At 38.6% G+C, this 15992-nt stretch overlaps 1 protein-coding gene across 5 annotated transcripts in view; it reads left to right on the forward strand.

The window, feature by feature from the left end:
* Nucleotides 1–599: 599 nt before the first annotated feature.
* LOC146469656 (uncharacterized) overlaps nucleotides 600–15992 on the forward strand; it is a 49166-nt gene continuing 33773 nt past the window's right edge. For 2 of the 5 annotated variants that reach the window (XM_085122968.1, XM_085122963.1), the window contains exons 1-2: nucleotides 12776–13028; nucleotides 13121–13315. In XM_085122968.1, coding sequence (XP_084979094.1) covers nucleotides 13121–13315 — 195 coding nt within the window. In that variant the 5' untranslated portion in view covers nucleotides 12776–13028. Of the gene's footprint in view, nucleotides 714–6442; nucleotides 6592–12775; nucleotides 13029–13101; nucleotides 13316–15992 lie in introns of those variants that run through there. The other 3 variants (XM_085122966.1, XM_085122965.1, XM_085122964.1) reach the window with 3 other exon arrangements.

The following is a 15992-nucleotide window of genomic DNA, read 5'->3' on the forward strand; positions in this document are numbered from 1 at the left end:
AAATTGTTGTTGTTGTAATGAGGTGACGTTACACTGCACAACTTTTAACGACCATTTGTTAACGCAACCGATGGCGCATGGAGAACCTTTATCGTAACAGTATGTAGTGGCAACTTGTTGCAAGTTTTTGAGGACAGATAAAGAACTTCAAGGCAATGTGTTGCCGGAACAAATTGCTTCGTTACAAATTTTCGGGCGCTATGTTACGCGATAACAACTTTCAATGCAACAATGTTACGTCAAAACTCGTTCCTTGTAACACCATCTTTAAGGATAAGTAAAAGGGCAAGATTTTCTTGTAACTTGTATCGTAACAATAGCATGTTACGTTGCAAGAACTTTGCGATTGCTTGTTGGCCGTAATACCACCTCCGTGCGCAACAAATTTTCCTGTTGCAGATAGTAGAGACGCTTCTACTTTTTGCAACATGAAAATTTGTTGTGTGCGGAAAATACGGACAACAAACAATCGCAAAGTGCAACGCAACATTTGTTGCCCGGCAAGCCGGTTGCAAGAAATTGTTGCCCGTATTACTTGGCCTTTAGTACCCGACAAAACATCAATATTAATTTATTCTGATCCATTTGCGATTCTCTAGATTTCTGTTTGGTTTGTGATGACGTCTTAAAAGACATTCAAGACAGCAGCACTCAAGAATTATAGTACACGCCAAAGGAATCTACGGGCAAGTGAATTTGTTGAACAGAAATAGGTGAGTGTGCGATACTGGAAAATATTTAATCTGTTCATAAGGCATAGAACTTCCTGGTTTTCTGCATTCCGTACATTACAGGATGTTTCGCAGAAATACCTTCTTTCCTCAAATAGTCGCGGACGGTTTACTATCTCTATGCGTTTCACTAGGATCGAATATTTAAGGGAAGCGATTGTTCGAGATAGACTTAGAATGTTTTAGGGAGAATTATTTTGGGACGTTTAATACTTAGGATGAGTATCTAGGGGACAGCTATAAAATGGGATAACAAGATGTAGAATACACCATAAATGTTCTCAATACGTCTCACTGACAAAGAGCCTTTAATTTCGCAGCTTTGTCAAAAGAAAGATACGCCAGTTATTTACAATATAACTCACGAACCGTGGTTTAGAATGTTTGTACATGTATTTTCCAGGGGAAAAAAATAACGAAATCGGACTTGAAGCCTTATTAAAGCTTTCGATCAGCAGTCGTTTTTGCGTTTTATCAAAATTGTTTTTAAATGTGTGAAGTTTAAACAAGTTTCATCGTTGTGTACATTTCTGTCTGTTTTCGTCCCACATTCTAACAACCACTACTTTGTTACGCTTTCCCTCTTCCGGGGAGTCAACCTTGAAATTACGTGACAAAAATGCCACCTTCTTTGCTCGATGCAGACGTCTAGTTTAGTTCTACGCAAGTTAGCGAATTGTCCTGAATTCCGTGAGTACGTTTTCTACAAAAGAAATGTCATTGGAAAATAAATATCTCCACGGCACGCACTTCTGTCTTGTAACACTTTAGGATTATTTCCACATAACAAAAAACGAGAACCACTTTCTACAGCATAATAAACAGCACCAAAGGAAAGTACTGCTCATGCAGTAGCTTTCATTTGAGTGGTCACACTTTAGGATTTCGTCCCCAGACGTAAAAGAGAGAAACGTGTTGTATGACGCGTATGTTTGACACTGTGACTTCTCTATTCGTGCTGGTAAATAAATGGCCATATTAGACCTCTTTCTTTGCACGTTTAGGTAAATAAATGGCCAGTATTAATTAAGCGCGGCGGTCTACAAAATTGCGAGCCAATACAATCAGGTTTTTGTGTTTGTGTTTCCGTAAAAGACGAAGACGAAAACAATAAGGCACTATGGTGTTTCCTTTGCAGTGAACGGATGTAGATTGTAAAAGTATTTTTCCGCGTGGGGTGAAGTTGTCATTTCACAGCTTGTAAATTGAATTTTCTGAGCAGGTTGGTTTAGTGTGAAGTGATAGCCATGGCCCAGAGGTAAATCAAAAGGAAGATTGGTCCGAAAGACTGAAAATTTATCAACTGACTTGTAAAAGTAGTTTCTCGCAAAGTATTTCAGTTTTCAAGTGTGATGCGCGGGGTCATGGTGGTCTTATATTTTCTCGTTGATTATATTTAAGCCGATTCACCCTAAGTCCATTAGACTATTAGAGGTCCTTTTTTCGATAGTCACGTGCGATCACTGACGGAGAGGGCGAGCTAAGTCACGCGAGCAAGCGAAGCTGAGCGAAAACGAAATGATGCAAGGACAACTTTCGGCTGCAAAAGTTGGCTTGCTTAGGTTTGTTTTGCTGCTTCAACTAGACTATACAAAACAACAGTTTAATATTCCAACCACATATCGTTTGCCAGAACTTTTTTCAAAATCAGTTAAGAAATATCCGTATCTGCCTATCCAGAATCCTGCTCAAATCAGTCGGGACAGATGTCTATCTGGCCTCGGTGATCAACCCTTCTATTTTACAATGTTGATGAGCAAGGGTGAATCAATGCGTTTGACGTCGCCAGCATCGAATGAAGAGTGGGGTCATCAACCAAATAAAAGACTCATAGTAAGCTAATAATGTTGATACTGTTGAAGGCAAAGTAAATCGTCGAACCGGAAAAACTCTTTTGACTGAGTAGAGCAAACTGCCCTAAACCCTATTGGCCAGGCCCAAGCTGTTCAAAGAGTAGATAACTTTATCCAGCGGATTAGTCACTATCCAGTGGATAAAACGTATTGGTTGGAGTACATTAAGATTTTATCCGCTGGATAACGATTTATCCACTGGATAGAGTTATCCGCTCTTTGAACAACCGGGGCAAGGGTTGCATCTAATCTTTGCAACTACCTGGGACGAAATACAGCGAAATTAAAATACAAGAACGTGATTTGTTTTCTTCTTCTCTCCACACATTCCGTGTTAAATTTACATTTCTCTTGAACGTATGACTGTCACGAAAAGGCTACAAGCGGACTTTATCTGCTTGTTTGAAATGGCGATATTTGGAAAATAAGTGTTAGACCTCACACGTACTTGAGCGTATACAGGAAATTGAGCGCATATTCAACCAGGAAAGCTTTTCTATGATACTTCGTATCTATCCGCCCACAAGTTGAACATCCGATGGACGATAATTATATGCCCACAGAGGCAAAGGAAGCAGTTTCCTTTTGAGTAAACAGACTTGAAACAATGATATGGGCTTGGCAGAAAGGAAAATTCCAACACGATTTAAGATTGAGAATCTTCCACTGAAACCCAAGTTTTCAGGCTGAAATTTCTCGGTCAAAGTTTCCTGTAGGTTTTCAACATAACCTTTGAAAAGAGTGGTAACTAAAACAAGGCAGTACAATACGAGTTTGTTGTTAAAGAAATTTGTCACACTTTTCTTGTTGACTGCGCCATTTCAAATCACTAGGGAAAATCGTTATATCTCCTCTTAAATCTATTCTGATGTCACTGAGATATGTTCCAACGAACAGGAGCAATTCTACAGCAACTCTTTCAACCGAAATTATGTTTTTTGCTTTTATAACTCAGACTACTGAATTTCAGAACCAGTAATGTTTGAAATTGCCATATGATATGAGATTTTAGAGTCATGAGTCATTCATAAAAGTGCACTTCCTGATCAGCCTGCGGTTTGGTTTGCGTGTCGAAATAAAACAGAAGCCTTTATAAACGGTTTGATGTACTGGTATACGTGGCAGGTAAACTTTAAGAAGCAGTTGCAACGCAGAATTTATTGACCAGTTTAGCCTTTGGAACTTATACTATTGATAATATTCGTCGTTGGAGAAAAATGAGCACGTTTTAAAAAAAGAATCTATCGACTATCAGATTTGCGGTTTGGCGAGCGGGGTCGGAAGATGGCAGGGGCCCTACGGGAACTATAGAAGGCGGAGAACGGGGGCGATAAAACTCCGCTTGTCTTAAACCTTCCGGCCATTTCGCCCTTCGTACTCCTAGTTCCGAATGTTTTGTTTCCGGCATTAAAATCAACCACCTTTGTCAGGGATGTGCGGATTGTCGCACAGATCGCCTTTTTACAGAGCTTTTTAGTGGTTACAGCTCGAATGAACCTGTGTTAGTACGTGTCTGATTGGTGTTTTTCGTTTGTAATCTGTTTGGTTGTCCACTAAACTACACGTACGCGTTGTTTACGCGGACGAGAACTCAACGAACATCGTATGCGCCTCATTTTCCATATTTTCATTATAGACGTTAGCCTCGTAATGTTTAATAGAAACTGAGCAAAACAGTCTTGAACCTTATTCCATAAACCTGCCATCAAGGACAAAAGGGTTGGGACAAATTCACATTTACGATGTTTCCTCAGTGCGCACGCGACAGAAACACGGTACGTGCGAACGTAAAATCTCCTTTTCCCGACCTCCACCCCGTTACAATGTTAAGCCCATGTAAGGCAAACGAGAAGACGACTTCAACATTGCATTGGGGGAGGGTGTGGGGGAGTAAAATGCGTTGTAAAGGGATAATATGTCTTCTTTAGTTAGGTCACTTTGTAACATTTGTCAGTGCCAAACCCTTTTGTCTTTAATCGTAGATATGAAAAGTACTTAAATTGTAGTCTTTGCTGTTATTGTTGTTACTTGTCAGGTGACCGGACCGACTCAGCCAATTGTCCTCTCAGAGAAATCTTTCCTTTACATCTGATTTTCTGCCATACTTCATTTTAAAACAATGAGTCTGTTTGTTACTGTACTGCCTACTTTATCACATACTTCCATCCAAATCTTATATTTTAATTGCTCAATTAGCACCTGAGTATAAAAACTGGTGTCTGAATACCACCCACGAGAATTGTTATCGTTTAATTGATAAATGGAGACCTGCAAAAAGTCAAAAATAGTTAAATAACGAGTTTAAAATTTCTTGAAAATATCAAAGACCTTTTAAATAACTAAATAAATATCGTACCTTCCTTGATGTCTATAACAGATTAATTATCCAAAACAATACATTTGCAAAAGTTTCGCATTTTTTGTCCTTTCCAGAGAATAAATGTTTAATCCAATTATTCAGGTTTCGAGAAAGGTTGAGAAAGACAAAACTTCGTCTTATGAATGCCAAGGGCCAGTAGAAGACGACTGTGATCATGAACAAATTAGACTTCGTTCTTCATCTCATTCTTGATGGGGCGGGAAAAATATGCAAGAATATAATTGGTTAGTTAGTCCTCTTGTCATGTTTTGACATAATTTGGCAGCTGCAAAGTCCTATTACGCGATAATTTTCAGCCACCCATCTGGAAAACTTTAATTTTGGAGCTGTGAGAATGTTTTTCTTTGGGCTTTGTTTTATTCGTCTAAAAGAAAAAGAATCTTCACGCCGCAGATTTTATCGCTTTTGTCGGCAAAGGTATAGCTATAGGCTAACCCTGTTATATATATAGCTGTCACAACTTTGTTGCTATTGCGCAAGCGATATCTCAAGTTTTTGTGATATTGCCGTTTGTATAGTGCAGGTCGGGGTGTGTTTGTACATGGCGCATTTTCATAGATAAAAGATGCTTTCCACTGCATTGAGATCATGCAAAAAGAAATAGTAACATCCTTGTAAACTGTAATAGATTTTGGCAGAAGTGTCTATAGAATATATCTAGTTTGCAATTACACGCAAAGGCACAGATGGTAACAATTACTAGCATCTTTGGTCATCTTTGTTGATCGAGCGGGGAAATGTGTTGTCGTCGAAAACTGCCCACAGAATGGAATCGGTCGCTGCGACCGTTGGCTATGCCGGCATGTCGTGCGAGGCTGTAGTTGCAGTTGACAAAATACTCAAGTCTTTTCAGTTCACGCAACTGTTCATAGCAATCAACAGTTATTGAGCATCCCTAAAAATTGAAGAGTCGGTAAAACGCAAAAATTCAAAGACCACTATCTGAAAAATCAAGATATTAGTATCGACGGTTTTCTTTGACAGCACTTCGAGAGTTGCAAAAACAAAGAAGCGCTTTCGGAACAAAAAGAAAAGAATGACTGACTGTCAGATTGAGATGTTATCGTGTTCCCATAACAACAGCACTCGATGGGTTTATTTACCCAAGATGTACTTGCGATACCGGGTTTGCTAACTTTGATCTGGTGCTGGGAATATTTCTGGGTTGATAATCTGTCTGGAAAGGATACGATTAACTGGCAGACAAAATATACCTGCGGTAGCCTTGGTGCTAAGGATTCAATGAAAATGGCAATTGATTTGAAAAGAAATAATATTGATACGTGCTCAGAACAAAGCTGTCGGTATTGCGTTTTGCATTGTCGTGCGGTAGTTAAGATAAAATCGGAGTTGTCACATTGCCACGCCCAAAGGTACGCGTTTGATGAGTAATTTTAGAACTTCGAGTGGGATGGTGCAAACATAGCTACGTAAAGATAAACAAATTTATCGAACATTAGCCTTGGGTCTGCGATAAAGTGCACACAATCATAGATTGCATTGTTATCGGGTTGTGCGTGAAGTATGCTGTTTTGGAGATTGGAGTAACGGTTCGTGATCCGAGCAAGAACGAGAAACTGAATTTTAAACAACGACATTGCCCAAGGTGTGTTTTTGTGAAAGAAACGTAAGTTAAACAACTGTGTTTGTTATAGTTAGTGGACTACGGTAAATAGGTTTGTTTTGTAACATAAACTGTTTCGCTTTAGCTAGCGTGCTGTTAGCATCATCTTGTGTCTTGAATTCGCAGTTCTCCATTACCTGTTCGGTTGTTCGGCTCAATGATGCAGCTTTAGAGCGTCTAACAATTGCTCCACAGGTTCCCAAAGCCTTGTTATGTGCAAAGTGAGTGCTAAATTGGCAAAATTCCCTGGATAATAATGGTTTAGCAAATTAAATACTTGTATCAACAATTGCGCTGTGGAAGTCTGTGGTTAGGCTAAACCCGCCAGGCGTTCAACCTTGGCTTCGAAAACCTACGATATAACCACTAGCAAAAAGGCACAAATGATGGACACGACGATGTGAAGTTGAATGTAGGTCTCATAAATTAGAATTTTGATGGCCTTTCTAAACTTAGCAAGATTGGGCTTGAGTCGCCATGCTGTCGGTCCGGATGCAGATGTAAGATTTAAGTATGGAAGTGTTTAGCGGTTTAGCACCAACTTAAAAACTTGTCAATTTTTTAAGCTGACAGTTATTAACGAGCGCTACTATCAGCACTCGACATTTTGAACTATTTCTTTCGATATTGATCTTACACGATTCACTATCGATTAGAAACTAACATTCCGAGTACGATTTCCCGGCGAGTATGCGCATTTGGGACGAATAATCATGCGAGAGTAATAGAATTAGACTACGATTCCGAGTTTTTTCTATAATGTTTCAATGATCGATTTAGATAGTCACGGAGTTTACTCTTGTTCGGAGCAGACGTCTGATGGCCGAGTACACCACTAAAAAAAATTATTGTTTGTTAGAAAAACAATTTTTATTGCAACCTCCAGTGACAGCTAAAACAAGTAAAAGCTACTTGCCTTTGGACGTGAACTTTATAATGTAAGAAGCTTTAAGTTTTCAGCGACGGCATTACGTTTTGGTGGAGGATTTGACTGTTTTGACTGTTCTTTCCCAATTTTTGGGCGGAGCGGAACAGTGCGCCTCACATGCTAGTGTTTGAGTGAGGCGAGGAGAAAATTCAAGCTTTTGAATCAACTTCGCGGTTTTTCCAACTCGTTCAATTAGTACAACGAGGGTGAACTATACAGGAACTAAATTGGTAAGGATGGCGTTCAAATCAAGAAAGAGAACGAAAAAATTGCCGTCGTCTGCTCGTGCTTTCCACGAAATCTTGAATTTGGCCATTTCACGTTGTTGTTTTGCAAAGAAATGTACCTAAATTCATAGCACTTGCTGAGAGGTAAAGTTGAGTTTTTTTTTTCTTTTCCGTTTCCCAGCATGTTTTGTAATTTATTGTAATTTTTTTTTCCATTATGTTCTCCGGCTCGTCTTGTCCCGCCTCGACTAGCTTTGTGGCTATTTGCGGGACAAGCAATTTATATCAGAATTTGCTGTTGTTAAAAAAAGAGACGTGCTCGGCAGGTTTTACTCATAAGTCTTTTGTTTTGTGGTTTCTCGCTGTCATTGCCGTCGCCTATTCAAGGGGCTGTTTACATGAAGTGAGGAAGGTCCTAGAACTACGAAGATCCTAGAAGGCGAAACAAACTTTTCGCTTAGTTTAGCTGACGCAGAAATTTCGGTCGGGGTGGCTACCATGTGGAGAAGCCGGAAAGCAAGACGAAATTGTCGGCCACGCCCGGCCGCCGCCATGTTTGTTTTTCTTGTTCTAGGACCTTCCGAGCGAAGGTAGTTTACATGTTGCTAGGATCTTCCTAGAATCTGTCGCTTGCAGGATCCTAGCGCTAGGGCCAAGTACGACATTTTGCGCGCATGTAAACTGAATACAGAAAACATATGGCGCTAGGATGAGCCGCCTTCTAGGATATTCCTAGTGCTAGGATCTTCCCCCCTCTATGTGAACAGCCCCTTATAAAGGCAAGTGGAACAATGAACCTATTCATTATGACATGAATCCAAAACAAACAAGTGAATCCTTACAGACAAACTGCAAAACACGAGGGAAATCGTACTGAGCGCGGGAAAAGTTATATACCACTAACAATCGTTATTATAGCAACAAAAACAAAAACAGAAACAGCTAATAAACAAATAAACAAGTGTTTTTTTTTTTTTGCTTTTTTAGGTTAGCATTGTATACGTTGTACGAGTTAGACGGTTTCCAGGGTAAAGTGTAGTCAATGAGAGGCGCTAAGTCACGGGAGTTTTTTTGCGCGTGCATACTTCTCCACCCGCTCTCCAAGAAACAGCTTGCTCGCAGGCTAACACCAAGTAGATACAAAAACAAACGCTTTTTTTAGTACGTTTGTTTATAACATGCGTAAAAAGAAAATTTAATCAAAGTGAAAGCAACATAACACTCGAGTACTGGCTCGTGTCCGCTTGCAAGATGTAATTAATCACCATCGGCCTTTTTGACTTCAAGAACATTTTTTTTAAAATCAATCGACTGATTAACATTTGGTTCCCAGGTTAGTTGGCAAACGACCATAACTAAGAGAGCCTCTTAACCTTAAGTGACCTGCTCTGAGCAAAACAGGAAATGTCCATGCTTATCGTCATCTTGCTTACAACTTCAAATGGAGGGTTTGATTTCTGTCCTTAGTACGTGATTTCAGATTTACAATTTGTATACTACTTTGTGCAACTTTACTACTGACCGCGAGAAAAGAGCTGTCTGTATATCTGTATTTGACGTCGACCATGACGCATAAAAGAACGTACAATACCTCCATTGTTTTAACAAACGAATTAACTCAAGCTCAGTGTGGTCTAAAACGTAAAACGCGGTCTTCTTTGGCGGTGATTTCATTTCGTCCCAGAAAATCGTTTGTTTTTCCATTGCCGGAATTCATCAATGGAAACTAAATTGCGAATACCAAATACCAACATGTACTCGACAAAGCATCATGTCCTGCCGGGGGTGGGTTGGGGATGGCGTGAGAACCCAATACAAAAGCGAAGGTCAGGGGTAATTAAGGTATACTCGTTGAAAATTTGTCAGGAACTCCTAAAAGGCAGCCAAATTTCGTTTTTGTGGTTGTTGCTGAAATTCATCATTACCCATGGGGTAACAACTTTGTCACCATTTTGTTGGCAATAAACTCGGTTGCATCGAAAACATACTCTACCGTTTTTTTTTTCACGACTTATAAATTAATTAATTGTAGGCATTGTTGAATTTTACCCTTTATGTCCCCAATGTCAACATGTATCTTCTTCTCACTATTTCCTCTATATTTAATGCTACCCGTTAGGAGAATTTCTTTAAAAAATCAAAGCAATTCATCTTCAGTTTTGGTCATTTCGTTTACTCTCGGACCTGTAGGTTTGGCTTGTAGGAAAGTGTGAGATAACATTAATAAAATGGCGTGCCAATTTTTTTGTTGCATGCACCGTGGCACTATCTAATTAGATCATTAACGGCTTATTATTGCTAAGGGTCACCGATCACTAAGCCTAAGTCCTTCCTGAGATTGGGGAAAATCATCAGGATAACGTGGGATAATTGTTTATCAAGAACGGCTGGATGATGTGGAATATTTTATCATGTTTTAACCGAGAGTTTTCTGAAAAGTTCAACATCTCTGTTGTTGTTTTTAACTTCATTGCAATTTTCTCTTGTCATTGCTTATAAATTAAAATGTTTATGTCAAGCATGAAATAATTTATGCCATATTGTCAAGTGTTTGTCGTTTTAGCTATAAAGAATGATGCTTTAATTTCTTGGTAGTTTCAATCCTAAACTGGGCCTCGAAGTTTGTCCAAGTCGTTCTTTGTCCAAGAAGATAAATTGCGGCTAGGTTTCTAAAGTAAGTTTCTCTCTCTGTATTCTTCTAAGAAGATAAACATCAAAATATGTTCTGATCTAGTTTTTGTAAATGGGATATGTAAATCAAGAAACAATTCATCTCATTTTATCGACTGTTCTGTTTTACATCTGCTAAAAATAAAATGGCATCTTTTGTTTCTTGGTAGTTTTAACCTCGTAATTTGTTCAAGTTGATCTTTATCCGAGATGATAAATCAACGTATTTTTTTTCATTATCTTTCTATTTTTTTGGGGACAAAATCCTCAAAATCTGTTGCAGTTTTTTTTACACAGGTCGATTTGATAAGTTAAAGTTCATAAGCTCAAAAGGGAATTAATCTTAAGGCTGATGGAACTAAAGCATATCACTCTTTTTAAAATCATATAACTTTTAGATTTCAGCGCATGATACTTCGATAATTTTGCCGTATTCGGGACTACCACAAGAAAACCTGAATTCTTGTAGAAAAGGCTTCATTTTTGCAAAATATTTTTCTGTGATGGAATCCAGGCAGGTTATTTTACGTATCTTTTGTCCACTAACCCTTGACTCCCCGCATGGAGGTCGAGTTGTGTCGCGTATGCGATAAAATGAGTTTTGCACGCAATGTTTTAGCCGTTGCGTGACCACGCATCACTCTTTCCACTAGTCACGTCATCTTTCCAACTCGTAATTTGTCGGCTGTGAGCAATTGCAAAATGTATTTTGACGTTTTCGTTTAATAAACCGTGAAAACGTTGGCTGTATTTTAGTGTAATTGCCTTAATTATTTGAGGTATTCAATTGCGCTCGATTTAGTAGCGGTAACAGTAATCATTTTACTCAATTTTACCGCAAGTCTGAAGCGTTGAAAAGTAATCATGACTGGATCAATAAATGAAATTTGATTTTGTTTTCTTTATTTGGCGCCAATGAGCATTCAGTTGTGTCGATACAATTAGACAACACTCGATCTATCCTTTGTTCTTGAGTATCTGATTCCGAAGGGGGCGGATGTGGGGAGATTTTCTACCCCTATGTGAGCCATTTAGGTATGCCAGCCATAAAGGGCTTGGGTTTAGGTCTTGGTTGTCCTAAGAAGGGCACAGCCTTGCCCACTGATATGAAGTGTGGTGTACCAATAAGAGGAATAGTCTGCACGCACCCACGCAATTATGGAAAAAGAAATCGCTTCAATTTCCCTCACATCAAAATATGGAGAATAGAGAACAGACGTTACTTTGGGTGAAGCGCGCGAGAGAACTCGAGCTTGTTATGATATTTATGCGCTGTGTGCTGTCTTGCTAATTGCTCCGCGATGAATTAGTTACAGACGAACGTCAATCACATTGCTAAACTAAAAACCACAGGAAGTTACTCAAATTCTGCTGTTCAATTGTTTGGGGTCAAAAAGCTAATTCACTGCCTTCCTTTACTAAAACGCGAAACAAAAAAAGCAACTGTTTTCTTTTGGGTCAATTTCTGCATCGGATCTGCCCTTACAATTGATCGCGTCCACAATCAACCTGTTTTGAATCATTGCGTGACTTTATGAGTTACGTCAGAGAAAATTAATCACTTCCGGTCATTGGCCATGAGGACTTTTATTAGCACATGCACTTGAAGGTTCACTTTGAACAATCATGTTTACGCGAAGTATTTGTTTTAGCATTTTGTTTTCATATAAACGTCTGGTTATTTTTTTTTAAGCTATTTGGTCGCTCCTGCATCTTGCGGCAAATCTTTTGCAATTCGGTCTCATCTAGTGGCAGAAAGTCCTTAAAAAAAAAGCAAATACAAAGAGGTTAAGAAAATATAATTTGAGACGCTTCGACGGCGGGACACGTTTTTAAGAACTAAACTGTTTAAAGTCGATAAAGAGATCCATTGGAGAGGAAAACAATTCGCGGTTTCTAAGTCGAACCATTTCAAAGTAAGAAATCGTCGATTAAAGCGAATAACATCCATTTTATGAACGCCAAACAAGTTACAGCTGTTTTCAACTGAGAAGGTGGATTATTTTTTTTGCGTTTTCTCCTCTACCCCGCCCCCTTTCGACAAAGGTTCGCACAAATCCCCTGAACAGAATAAATTGTCTAAAAACGTAGTCTAATAAGGTTCATCTTTTGTCATGAAACTAGTGGACTGCATTGACGCAAAGGAAGCCCGTGGATTTTAAATTATTTCGCTCTCGGGACCATTATTTTCATTCCTAGCGTGAACCTTCGGGTTTCATTTTCTCGTGACAGATCTCCTGCGACATCCCCATAGGAAGTCGAGCCTCAAAACATCTGGAGCATATTGACTAGCTATCATCACTTTATGATTACTGAGACAAGCGAAAGATCGAATGAAAAAAAGTTTCATTGAAGCGTCGCTTCTCCGATTTCCCCGACTGTACACACTCGACAGAGCGCAAAAATCTGATTACGGAATCAGCAGTGGTTTGCTAAACCATTTTGAGGTGCACACGAGGTTTTAAAAGGGTTTTTCACAAGTTATGTTAGCGATTTGTAGAAAAAGGATTACAAGGAGATTTAGTATTAATGTAATATGCTTAACAGCTTGGCTTTAGACAAGATACTAGCTTGTTAGCTTGTACTTCAAGCGTATAAATTGGGCTGTGCCTCAGGTAACGGTTTGTTAGGAACGAAAGGTTCAATTTGACAAGTTATTGAGCGTTCTTTAAAGTTTTATATTCACAGAATTGGTTTTGTTTTTCAGATGAACGAGATGCGTGCTTCGGGAGCCACTCGCAATCCACGAGCGTCTACGAAGCAAAACGAAATGCCGCGAGAACTCGGGATTTGTTGCGAGAAATGCAATAATCGGCTTGTGGAGTTGAAACGACAAGTTATGAGGCTGATTTTGCCGGAGATTCAAGGAGTTTTACAGAGTCAGCGAAAGAGTAAAAATACGGTATGTTTAGATTTAATTCCCTTATGCTGATTATTTGTCGCGAAACTTTAGCCCAGTAGCACCCTAGTGGGAATGAATATTTCAATCATCTTCACTGATATATGGCTTGTAGCAAGAGTAAATGATGGTAGAACTTTCATTAATAAGTTTATTGATTATTGACTTTCTTGTTAGCGTTTACAATGAGGTGAGAACAACATGGTTGGAAGCACTTTTTCCAGTGAGGAATGGTTAATTATTTCACTAACTCGATAATTCCAATTATCGTCCCTTTAGGCAAAAATGTCAACCGCGTTTAATATTCCCGGCAAGCTCAAAATGTTTTCCCCTTGAAACCAGGAAACCTCTAATGTTTTTTTAACAGTTCAGTGAGAACGTTAAAGTTAACCGAAGAGTGCACAGTGCTGATGTTAGAAAACCAGTTGTTATTTCAAAACCCTTTTTTCGAGTGCTCAGTGAAAATTGTTTTTCTTTCATTCTCAAGTACTTGAAAGTTTAAAACGTGCGCGAAAGCATACCCCGCTTTGATAAGATTAAGCCGTTGAGTGAATGAATGGGAGAAAAAGAAACGTGATTGAAAATCTTCGTTTAACATTATCTGTTTTTCCCCCGTAATCCTTTAAAACATCAAAGGGCTTCTTCCTGTTTGAAAAACACTTCTTCGCCGGAAAGATGCAAAAATTTTCGTGATTTTCAAGAAGTGTTTAATGACCCCTTATCAGTTATAGCTCGATTACCATATTACTGCTATGTTAAGAATGGATTTAACGAGATATGGAAATACACAAATATTTCAACAATAACATTTCCTTAAGTTAGCAGCGGGATTTTAACCGAAACATTTCGCACATTTGCAAATTAAAGGTGCGCCCTTGAAAAGCTTCAGGTATTTTACAAATATTTAAACCGTGTAAAGTAGCAAAAAGAAAAAGAAAGAAAATTCTCTTCATCCTTAAAACAGATCGGTGATCATTATTAATTTATGTAATAAATATCAAACGGTGAAATATTGTGCCATATTTTGTGGAAAGATTGATTTTGGATATTTAAGCCGTGAGATATTCCCAATACCCTCGGGCAAGCATACAACCCAGAAATGGTTAATAACGTTTTACGAAGACAGCAATTGTTCATATAAATTAGTTCTGCTTAAATTTCTCCAACCTGAGCCAAATTTTAAAAAAGGTTCAATCCTTTTTGGGTTTTACCCGATTTCCGAGCTTGAAAAAGGACAAAGTGTTCATTTTCGTTGCATGAAGATGCATTGTAATGAAGTATACGTATTAAAGTCAGTCAAACCAATTACTGACACATTTTTGTGGCTGATCGATTCTTGATTTTCTTGAACGTGCATGTGGCATCTTGCTGAGATTCCGTCTCAAAGATGTGAACAGAACATTTTAAACATGCTCCAAAAAAGCCAAATCTTTTGAAATTTCGTAAGGGTGGATCAATTGACTGTGTAATAGTTTGAAACTATAGAAACCAATTATTGAGAACTGGACTTTTCGGTGATTTAATATAACAGGAAAGCATTTTACAGAAGGTGACTTTTGTAAACGAAATTTTCGAACTGTCTCTAAAAGAGTTCACTTCTCGCGCGATTAAACAAAATCATATTCAAATCGAGGAAAATATGAACCAAAGTGAACAGGTTCCTGTCATTTAATTGTTTTCATCATTACGTAACTGAGATAGCGGGTTTTCCGGCTTTAATACGACGTCCATGTATAGTCAAAACAAGAAATGAGAGAGAAATGTTACTGATCAGCCAACAGTTTCATAGTATGTTCGAAAAAATGCCGTTTTCAGCATTTTCATTGCTTTTCTCTTTGTGCTTTTTGCGTCGCAGGTAGTTTAGGGTTCACATCTGTCAACCCAAAACGATTGAACTTTTCTATGACCTTTTTTTTCTGCTGTGAAATGTGATTCTTAATACATTGAAAGCATTTTTGTTTTGTTTTGAAAAGTTCATTGTTCAAGAAGCACTGTTTATTGTTTTATTCAAGGTGCTTTTTTTTTTTTAGACAAATTTAGACGATAGAGTTTCTTTTGAAAAAGCACAAAGTGTTACGTTACTGTTTCCTGTAGAAAGTGTTTTCAGCTGCAAGCAGTGAAAGGCTAAAACCACAAAGTGTCGCCATTGATTGCGAAGCAAATGAATTTGCCGCTGTCCTCATGACTGATGTTTTGCTGTCGTTAGGTGGCTTCTTGAGCCTTTGAATGAAAGCTACTTAGCAGTACTTCCCTGTGGTGCTGTTTATTATGCTGTACAAGGTGGTTCTACTTTCGGGTTGGGAATGAAATCCTAAGGTGTGACCATTTTTAAAAATGAAAGCGACTGAGCATAGACAAAGTGGTTCTAACTTTTGAGTTTGTGGATCAAATCCTTAAGTTCGACCATTCAATGAGCAACGGAGCAGTACTCTCTTTGCGGCTGTTTTATTAATGTTATGAACTATAAGGTGGTGCAAACTGGTGAGTTTGTGGACGAAATTTTAAAGTGTGACTATCCAAAAGAAAGCAATTAACTGCGGTACCGTTTATATATGTTGCATGTATAACATTACCCACTTTCGGGGTCAAACTTGCCTGATAAATTCTAAATTAAATTAAAAGCACCGTATAGGCGCTTTCTAGTAAATATTCTACACGCGTGCTATTGGTTTCTTTTATG

Source organism: Pavona decussata, unplaced genomic scaffold, assembly GCF_977016875.1.
Source record: "Pavona decussata unplaced genomic scaffold, jaPavDecu1.1 SCAFFOLD_120, whole genome shotgun sequence".
Lineage (NCBI taxonomy): Eukaryota > Metazoa > Cnidaria > Anthozoa > Scleractinia > Agariciidae > Pavona > Pavona decussata.